This window comes from Siphateles boraxobius, unplaced genomic scaffold (genome assembly GCF_051911475.1).
Source record: "Siphateles boraxobius isolate OS27281-9 unplaced genomic scaffold, OSU_SipBor_1 30, whole genome shotgun sequence".
Taxonomy (NCBI): Eukaryota; Metazoa; Chordata; class Actinopteri; order Cypriniformes; family Leuciscidae; genus Siphateles; species Siphateles boraxobius.
The window spans coordinates 18,788,157-18,798,549 of NW_027508920.1; the positions used below are offsets into that span (position 1 = coordinate 18,788,157).

The 10,393-nt window shown below is 40.4% G+C and overlaps 2 protein-coding genes across 2 annotated transcripts; both read right to left on the bottom strand.

Annotated features, from left to right (window-relative positions):
• Positions 1 to 213: 213 nt before the first annotated feature.
• Positions 214 to 4,081, bottom strand: irf2bp1 (interferon regulatory factor 2 binding protein 1). The gene is made up of 2 exons (XM_077248490.1): positions 1,996 to 4,081; positions 214 to 1,527 (listed from the first exon to the last, which is right to left on the bottom strand). The coding sequence occupies exon 1, from the start codon at positions 3,848 to 3,850 to the stop codon at positions 2,009 to 2,011; it is 1,842 nt and encodes a 613-aa protein (XP_077104605.1). The 5' UTR covers positions 3,851 to 4,081; the 3' UTR covers positions 214 to 1,527; positions 1,996 to 2,008.
• A 925-nt stretch (positions 4,082 to 5,006) lies between these two features.
• On the bottom strand, positions 5,007 to 10,325 carry slc19a3b (solute carrier family 19 member 3b). The gene is made up of 5 exons (XM_077248513.1): positions 10,179 to 10,325; positions 8,767 to 9,520; positions 7,121 to 7,313; positions 5,802 to 5,943; positions 5,007 to 5,204 (listed from the first exon to the last, which is right to left on the bottom strand). The coding sequence occupies exons 1-5, from the start codon at positions 10,323 to 10,325 to the stop codon at positions 5,007 to 5,009; spliced, it is 1,434 nt and encodes a 477-aa protein (XP_077104628.1).
• Between the last annotated feature and the right edge of the window lie 68 nt (positions 10,326 to 10,393).

Sequence of the window (10,393 nt, forward strand, 5' to 3'; positions counted from 1 at the left end):
AAAAATCATTTAGCTATAATCCCACTGCAAGACATATTCAGATGTTTAAAAACAACTATGAACTATTGAAGTGCTGTATTCCAGCTATTTCAAATATTAGGTAATAAACACTGTAATCTCCCAACCAGATTTCAGGGTCAGCGCTTAACATTATCTGCAGACTTCTGCCAAAACCTGCATCACTTTAAAAAAAAAAAAAACAGTCTCTGAGAGTTTGTGAAAAGTCAATCTTTTAATTTAAATACAATTTAAGCTGTAACATAAAAGCCGATTAAACAGAGGTCTTACAGAACAGTACTTTGTGCATTTATATATTTAGTCATATATTTTTCAGATGTCATAAAACAAGACTGAAGATTCGTCAAAACAATATGAAGAACCGAACCTACATGGGCCCAAAAAGATCTGGAAGAGTCCAAAATATGTTTGGGATCACCGTTTATTGGACTACCCGTCTAATATACGCCGTCTCTTCCAAATCTTTCATCACTTACATTAAAACAAATGTCATAAAGTATGCCTTTTACATGTAAAAACGAAAAGAAAAAAAACACGTACTTATAAAAAAACAGAGTGGCTCTGTTGTCGTAATATTAAACTAGTCATCGCCTCCAGGGGTTTAAAAGCCAATGGGTTACAATAGAAAATATAGCGATCTGCTTACTCGTAATAAAAATCTATCGTGTGTCTACCCATAAAGGGTTCAATAGAAGTTCCCAATGTAAAACATTCCTCATATCTGTCCGTGTAATCTGACGAAAGCCACAAAAATATGTTATAGAATCATATGATACGACAATATTCAGCGTGTCTATCTTTGGTTTTCTATTCATTCAAAGACTTAGTGGTACATAAAGCAACATAGTATCAAATCTAGAGATTGCACATCTATAACATTGAAAGGGATAGTTCTGGTAACAATCTACACGGAGTAAAAAACATAAAGATATCTATTATACATGCCGTATCAAGAAGCGATTTTGAAGGAAGGGCTTTTAGCACTTAGTTATATTCCTGGACTATTTTATGCAGCATATACAACAGCAAACACAAGAGTGGGCCTGAAGTCGGTGCAGTTCTGTGATTGTGAAGGAAGTCACCTTTGCAAACATGCTGTACAATCTGCATCTGTCAGGTGGTTTGTAGCACATTCTGGGAGATCACCGTTCACCCCACTGGATCTGTGAAATGTGTTTCTTCTCGTAGTAAAATACCACATGGTACGTGAACCTGGTTTCGCTTTGCAGGACCGGAAGTTCTTGAATTGACGGGGGCCGACAAATCTAAGAGTCTGAAATAAGTGCTGGAGGGTTTAATACATGGGCATCTCTAAAGAGAAAAATGGCTGTATTCTCCTTGGTCTTGGCCGAAAGAGACGGTGAAGGGGAGGAAACGGAGGAGGGCGAGGGTAGATGGAGGAAGAGGATCTGCCCACCGGCAGTCGTGTCTCCAGAGCCGTGGGCCACTCGATCACAGCCGCCATCTTTAGGGCTCAGGATCGCAGCTCCCTCAGAGTGAGCTTTACTTCTGTCGGGGAGGCATTCATATACATGTTAACATATACATTTCACATTATTTATATTAAAGATAATATACACAAAAGTTTGGGGGTGGTGAAACGCAATGTTTTTCTAATCAAAAATACAGGAAAAACACTAATATCATGACATTTTAGTTCTGTTTTCTATTGTTAAATATAATGTAAAATGTAATTTATTGGATTTTCAGCATCAGTGTCTGTCACATGATCCTTCAGAAATCATTCTAATATGCTGATTTGCTGCTCAAGAAACATGTATTATTATTATTATCAATGCTGAAAACAGCATAATATTTTTGTGGAAACCTTTTATTCAGGATTCTTTGATGAGGGGAAAGTTTACTTTTACATTGAAATAGAAATCTTTTGCAACATGATAAATGTTTTAACTGTCACTTTTGATCAATTGAATGTGTCTTATCGGAATAAAAGCATTATTATGCACGTTATCTAACCTGCTGCTGGCCATTATGGGTCTCTTTCCTTCTTCACCTTCACATCACCTGCCAGGATGGTGGAGATCTCGCCTTGCATGAAGGCCCAGGGCACGTTGGAGCCCACGAGGGGGCACTTCTCCCCGCTGGGGCAGTACACCTCGCTCCCTGAGCCCTGTCTGCGGATGAAGTCTCGGGTGCAAGGGAAGCAGAACTTGTGCCCGGCCACCGATGGACACTGGACGAAGTGCGTGTCCTCCAGGCGCTCGTGGCAGATGGTACAGCAGAGAGGGGCTCCTCCTCCACCGGCTCCTCCTGAGCCTTCAGCTCCCATAACAGCGCTCTGGTCCGCGAGGGGGACGGTGACGGTCGTGGTCGGCCCACCTGAGCTACTGCCAGCCGACGGTTCCCCGTTGCGTGACGCTAGCCGCCGCTGACCGCCAGCGGGTGAGGGACTGGTGCTGTTCTGCCGGACTGCGTTCGCAGAGTGGCTTCCGCTGCTGCCCGGAGCGTCTTTCGGGATGGCAGTGCCAACGTTGTCAGCCACACTCATGAGAGCAGTGATGGGCGAAGGGTCGCTACTGTGGGTCTCTGGAGGCAGTCCGGCGCTGGCTAGCGATGTAGCGGGCATGTGGCCGGCAATGCCAGGGTACACGAGGGACCAGTGCTGGCGGATCTCCTCTGAGGGCATCCTCTCGGTGGCTTCCGACTCGGGCGAGGCTTTGCGTCGGCGTACTCTCGGCTGCGTGGGACGGCCGATGTGGCAGAGCGCGGTGGGCAACATGGAGCAGCTGGCGTCCAGGTACGACTGCGGGAGGGAGTCCGGGGCTGGCGCGTCTTTGAACGCTCGCACCGCGTCGCTGAGAAGCTCTGACAGGAGACGCCAGTCGCCGGTGCCATGCCTTTTCTCATACTCCACGTACTTGTAGCCTGAGCTAATGACCTTGCCAGTGTCTTTCTGAGAGTCGTGGAACATCTGCTTGACTAGCGCTAACACGCTGGAGAACACGTTACCAGATCCGCACGGGTACTCGACGAAAACCTTCAGCTCAAACTCAACCATCAGCTTGGCGTCGAATGCGAACACCCTCCCCACCAGGCCATGTTCCTTCTTAAAGCGGACATTGAACGGGGTACAGCTAGAAAGGGTGTGCAGGGCGTCGCGCATGTGTTTGGGGCGTCCCGGCCATTCGTCCGTACGGTTCCTCACGCTTTCGGAGAGTTCGGTGAGGGCTTCAACGTTCCTCTGCTTCTCCTTGAGCTCCCTTTCAAACTCAGGGCTCATGAATGACGCCACACCCACATTCATCCCCATGCCCAGAGCCTGTCTTTTACTGATCTCGTTCAACATGGGAGCAGGAATGGTCAAGGGGGCGCCACCGGCTCGGGCATTCAGACCAGGCATGGCGGTCAGCAGACCATGAGGGGCTCCGACAAGCCCCTGCGCCATTAAACTGGGTGGCACAGCCCCCACCAAAGTCCTCCTGGCAGTAGGACTCTGCCTACTAACCTCAGGCGGACCACCATCCTCCATTCTAGGCAGCCCGTTGGGCAGCCTGCCGGACCCATACTCTCCCCTTCCCCGCTCATATCGCTCGGAGGGAGGTCTACCGGCCTCCATAGGACCCTCCTTACCAGCGGGACCGTGTTTACCGGCGGGCTGCGGACCCGGAGATCTGCCGTCCTGCATCACGTGTGTTCGCTTGAGCTGCCGCGCCGTGTCGATGAGCAACTCGATTCTGTCCGCGCCCTCGTAGTTCACACAGCCTCTGCACACGGCCTCGCTGAAGTCCCAAATCATGGCCCAGGGCATCTTTGGCAGGTCGCAAAGATAGCACCATTGCCGCCTGGAAGATGCCTGCGAGGAAGAGGACATATTTGATAGGCCCTCGCGATCTTGCGTTCTCAAATCCACCCTGAATCTCTTTCACAGTCAGCCTCCGAGCGTCTGCGGTCGACGGTTTCCTCGTTACGGACGACTATATACAACTGCGTCGGATTTTGTGTCATTCAGAATCGAGGTGTTTGATGTTTCTGCCAAGTCGCCTGGGCCGCAGAGTTTCTCCTGGAAGACGTTCCGAAAGTTACGCAACTCTGAGCCGTTGAATTCTGGGAAGTGTAGTTTTGTACAGCTGAACGCGCGCTTCACTCGTAGTGCTTTTCCCTGAAGGAACCCCTTTATTTTTTTTAAATAAAGCCCCCAGATATTTATGGAAGAGAGGCATCAGTCATCACATCATTTTTTTTATTGCAAGGCTCACTTTATATGTAAAATAATGTATTTAATTATATTTATTGCGGAAAATAATGTGTTTGTACTTATTGTATAATTATTTTCTCGGGTTTTTTATTTGTTTAGAATATATTTTATATAATTTATTTTATTAGATTTATCTCGAACTATAATGACATATTGTATAGTTCGTTTTTTGGGGGGTTATGAAAACATAATTGTAATGAGCATTGCTTAGTCAAATAAAACTTAACCACTCAAGGAAAATGGATAAATGTGAATAATTGCAATATGTTCTTGCAAAAAGGTTATTCGACTGCAATTCCCAGTTTACAAATGGTTAACGTCACGTCCGCTATTCCCAATGACGTGTTTCAAAAACTTCCGGTGTTATATTACAGAAATGACGTTCCATGTTACTGTACTAAGCGCTGATCTCCGGTTGTTTACTGGTTTAACTATTTGATTCTGTTTATAATATGATATCAACTTTTGTTTTCTAAAGCGTTACCATGTTTGAAACGCATGTTTTTTTTTAGCATGAAAGTCGTCTAAACAAGCTTATTTCATTTTAGTTTTAGAGTTTGGCCAATATTTGCTGAGCGCAAACTGTAATCACTTATTATTAAATTATAAACAGGAAATGACAGAACAGTCTGTACAAACATACTGGTTGAATAAATAATTATACATATACAATACACAATATCCTCCCCAGGATAATAATAACATTAAAAGAAAGGCAAAAAAGCAGTGGGCTTGTGATTTATTTATTTATTAGCTTTCATTTTGTGTGAAGTTATAGTGTTGAATGTTCATTCTTATTTTGTGTTGTCTGTGGATCAAGCTCCTTATATTTCTCCTCCAGAATGGCAGAAGGCGGTCGGCTTGTGTTTATTTCTGCTGCAGATTTACAGTAATGCTTACAAACTGTGTACAAGCCTTGCATGAGGAAGAGCACAGAGATGGTGCTGTAGTAACCTCCATATACAAGAAACTGTAAAAGAAGGGCCAAAATGAAGGTTTATACAAACATTCAAACCATGCATGGTTATTCTTTTACTCTCATGAAAATCTTTTAACCCCTATAAATCCTACTGTTTTCATATTTTATACATTAATTTCTAAGGCCTCTGAATGATCAGCTTTCCTGAAAAACCTGTTGCACACAATCTATGCCTTCTGTCGTCTTATTGATATACTTTTCTAGCAAGTAAAAGGTCGTGGTTCACGTATCTTTTTGCTGTGAAATTTATAGGTCCACTGATTTTTATAAAGTAAATGTAAGAATAACTTGTATATTATTAGTAATATTTCAAGCTGATTACTGGACTGAAGAAACGTAGGTATACCTGATCAGGCATACAGCATTTTTTATGTTATTTATTTATTTGTATGTTTTTTTTTTTTTTTTTTTGAAAAACAATGTTAAAATGTGAGTATCAAATATGAAACATCAGGCTTTTATTTTTTTATATTATGTCTACAGGTTCAATAAACTGTTTTCAAGGGGAAACAAATCTGACTATTATTTCTTATGTTAGGCTTTACATGGGTTGAATTTCAATATAAGTTCCATGTAGTGAGAGCTTACCTGTGTTGTAATGTCCAGTCCCAGGGCTGAATTGTCCACCACAACCGCAGTAAGTATAGTTTGAAGTGTAAGAGCAACAAAAGTGTTAATGCCAAAAGTTAACGCATAACATTCCATAGAGAGGTTAAGTGCGATCTGAAACCTTCAGCAAGAAGGGGGAAAAGAAGGACGTACAAGTTAGTCAAGGAGAAAACAAACCAACTTTAGTTCAGTTGCTGCCTTATATTTTTATTTTTTAAAGTACAATCAACTTGGCTGCATAAGCAATTTCAAAATAACAATTTATATTAAACTGACTTATAGTATAGTAACTGGCTTAATTTATTTTGATGAGTTAAAGTATAATGTAAAAACACGTTGTCAAGACATATTGATCATATAATTTTTTTTACTGATTTATATGGACTTGCTTGACAACATTGGCCTGATTTATGTGGCTGAATCTAAAAAAAACACCAAAGGTATTACAGTAATGAGAATAACAAAAACACCCTCAAAAAAGTAAAATATTCAAAATGGTGGAATCTTATTGCCATCTATATTACAGTATATGTGTGTGTGTGTTTTAATTAAATATTATTTTTAAATAAATAAATAAATATATATATATATATATATATATATATATATATATATATATATATTAAACTAATTAAAATATATAATATAATTAACAGAGGTGTCAAGTAACGAAGTACAAATACTTCAATAGTACAAATACCTTACTTAAGTAGAAATTTTGGGTATCTATACTTTAATGGAGTCATTATTTTTCAGCCGACTTTTTACTTCTACTCCTTACATTTTCACACAATTATCTGCACTTTCTACTCCTTGCATTTTAGAAATAGCCTCGTTACTCCTATTTCATTTCGGCTTGTTTTCAGTCTGGTTTGTCATCATTAAAAAAAAAAAAAAAAATCCGGATAGAGTGAATTTGATTGTGGTTGGATGAGAAGAATAAAAATATAACATTCCGACACCCTATTGGTTTGTACGTGATCCATTGCACTGTACATGACACAAATCATGTCACACTCCAGCAAGGACAGCCTTAGCTTTTGTCCTTAATGGCATTTTTTTCCTTACATTACTTCTACTTTTATACTTTAAGTAGTTTTGAAACCAGTACTTTTACACTTTTACTTGAGTAAAAAGCTTGAGTTGATACTTTAACTTCTACAGAAGTCTTTTTAAACCCTAGTATCTATACTTCTACCGGAGTAATGAATGTGAATACTTTTGACACCTCTGATAATTAAGACATACATAATTTATGTATATATATATATACACTTATTGTGTAATGACTAACTTACATTGTGATTGTGATGAGGAACATGTATGACGCTTTGAAGACAGCGTAGCCTGCGTAACACAGCCAGATATTGTCAGTGAAGCCCATGAGAAAGACACACCCTGCACCGACGGCAGAGAAACCCCCCAGAGAGAGCTCGCCCCACACACCCCACTGGACTCTGATATAACCCACGGAGAACGCTGCGGCTGCACCTGAAAGCAACAGTCACAACATCACTCACAATAATGCCAAATCTGAGAACAAAGAAGAGGCACAACGGAAGACAACAATTAAATCGGAGAAATGCATTTAGACTCATTTTTATTCTGCATGGTACTCAGTACTAATCTCTGTTGCCTTTGTTTGAACGCTCTTGTCAAGACATCAAAACTGGGAGACATTCTTTTCTGCTGCAATTAAAGTGACTAAACCGCTACTGTTGTAATTGCTTAAATTATCTTCCCCACACAAACTGGGCTGCTGAATTCCTTGGCAATCTGCATAACAATTAAGCGTTGGAAGGCTTCTGCTCAACGCATATGATGATTCAATGTATGGTTTGCGGATAAAGCAGGATTGGTTTGGTTTGCCCGCATGGTTTGCCAATAGGGGTTCACACATGAGGGAGCTGCAGGAGGTGAAGAGCAGCAATATGTTACATTTGTGCACTTTACAGTGTTTCTAGAATTGTGAACTGGGTTCACTTTATTTACACATTTGCATAGTTTCCATTTTTTTGTGGATAGAAGTTTACAGCACTTCACCAGTATTCTGCCAAAATAAAAATGTGAAGATTTGAATGTTTGAAAGCAGATATTTTAATAGTCTACATAAATATTAGTATTGTAATTTGCAGTGTAAAGTAAAATAATTATTAGGTCGATAATTATCAAATATTCAGGAGCACTGTAATATACAGTCGTAATCGAAATTATTATTCCCCTATTGCAAATCAGGTTTATTGTAGAGCCTAGAAATCTAGACGCACCCTAGCGGCAGCAAAATTTATTTAAAAACTTTATACTAACATCTTGATGTGGGTCTGGCATGCCACGCTTGGTTTAATGGCTAAATATACAGACTTTTAGCCGTTTGCAATGAACAAATCAAACAAAAGTAATTGAAATAGCTCAACACAACAAATGTTTATATGAATAATTTTGAGACTGAGTCACTAAAAGTTGCATTTTCAGTTGAATCTTTGGAAACCACCTGAAACACTTGTTGTGTTGAGCTATTTCAATTACTTTTGTTTGATTTGTTCATTGCAAACGGCTAAAAGTCTGTACATTTTGACAATAAACCTGATTTGCAATGGGTGTTGAATAATTTTGATTACAACTGCATTTATAACATAATTTTGAAATTAGAGTCAAAACAATATAATAATATTAATGTGTGCAGCCCTATATAAAAATACGTACAAAAGTGGTAAGATATCTTATTTGATAATTGATCAACATCAGAGAACCATGACCATGCAAATGTGTCAATACATTATTGAAATATTAACTTAAAATCTCAGGGAGATCTAAAAGTTTGGGAACCTCTGGGCTAGGCATATTCTGACATTATTCAAAATCATGTATTAAATATAATGGCTCTATCTTTGAGTTCAGAGTCTAATCAGATACACTCACTAAAGTATTCCACAAAATGCCTCACCTACAAGTGTGCAGACGGCCTCCACTCCCCCATTATACACAGAGGCAGTGCTGGAGGGCTCAATGTGGTCCCACATCAGCTGGACGTAGTTGAAGACCTGTCCATATCCAGCTGTGGCCAGAGCCCACCAGAGGGACCACTGCACCAGACTTCTGGAGGAGTACGTTTCTTTGAGACTCTCCCACATTTGTTTTCCGGAAGTTTTAATAATGTTTCCCCAAGCACAGCATCTTCCTGTAGCCTCCTTCGCTATATCCGTTCCTCCAACCTCGTTCAGTGTCTCTGAAGACACATCCACCTTCTTCTTAAAAAACATTCCATTTTGAGGCATTGGCAGGACCAAAGAAACACAGAAAGCCACTGCCATTAGACCCAGGGTAATAGTGTTTATATGGAAGTAGCTTGTGCCAGCTAATGATATTAACAGCTGGCCTAATGTGGCTCCAAAGGTATAGCCAGTCAACATGGCGCTGCGAACGTACCCCGTGGCTCGCTGGTAGCGTTCAGGAGGTATCACGCTGTAGATATATGAAAAATAAGCCACTTCGGTGGAGGTGACCATTGCAAAGTTGAACTGTAGGTAGGTCAGAGCGGTCAAGCTGTTAGCGAAACACAGAAGTATATAATTGATGACAAGAAAAAGCCCTTGAGCTACAATTAAAGGTTTGTATCTCAGCAAATCTGTCAGTAGGAAGACTGGGCAGAGCACTGCCAGATATGAGTACGTCCAGATAGGAAACAGGTAGTTTGTTACCTAGATGAGAGGAAAGAAGATAGTATTTTTTGGTCATTTGAGTAAATTGCGTAACAGACATTATTAAGATAGAACTAATTAGATATGCACGTGCATGAGTGAGGCATGGTCATAAATGGAGAATGTTAAAGCAGTTAATCATATTATAAACTGTTTTAGCTTAATTTTGAGTGGCTGATATTTTAAATAGATGATTATTGTGATTATTACACCATATGTTAACTGAAAATGGTTTGGGCATGCAAGGAAAGGAAATCTGTTTTTAAGAGCTCCTATACATCAACCTTACAAAATCCAGTAAATACAGTCATCCTATATCATTTCTATTGTACTAGGAGTGTTTGCAATACTAAATCCTCAGAAAATTGGAAATTGTGCTGTGTGTTTGTTTCTCACTGTTCACTTTAAAAAATCCATTAGAATGTCCTGGCATAAAACGACCAGTACCTTTTCCGTTAAGTTTACTGTCCCTCAACCCTATAGCACAATGCAATGTGTAATTTCAAATGTGAGTGAAACGACTGTGATAAATCAATGCGGAAAATTCCTTCATATTAACACAACATTGGCCCCTACTTTACAGTCTATTGTTGCTATATGTCTGAGCCCTTAAACACTCTCTTAGCCAATATAAAAATGTAAACAAATCAATCCTCACCACTTCCTCTGAGATGTTTTTGGGTCCCACTAAGTAAGGTGTAAGGAAAGGCTCTGCCGGTCTGCAGTTGGCAAAGAAACCATAAAGAGAGAGTAAAGCAGTGTGGAAGACCCAGTCTGACCTCTTCATTTTCCTCCAGAAATTCATTCTTATCTTCTTGTCTGTGTTCACTGCCACAAGATTATGTCTCTCCTTTTAGGTCTAGGAACTGTTGG

Bases quoted from the DNA above. Each gene is read 5' to 3' on its own strand.
- irf2bp1 (XM_077248490.1), bottom strand. From the start codon at position 3,850: ATGTCCTCTTCCTCGCAGGCATCTTCCAGGCGGCAATGGTGCTATCTT.
- slc19a3b (XM_077248513.1), bottom strand. From the start codon at position 10,325: ATGAATTTCTGGAGGAAAATGAAGAGGTCAGACTGGGTCTTCCACACT. The intron at 7,314-8,766 runs GTGAGGCATTTT...TGTTGCTTTCAG, and splicing joins GGCCGTCTGCACACTTGTAG to GTGCAGCCGCAGCGTTCTCC. The intron at 5,944-7,120 runs GTAAGTTAGTCA...TTCTTGCTGAAG, and splicing joins TTCCTCATCACAATCACAAT to GTTTCAGATCGCACTTAACC.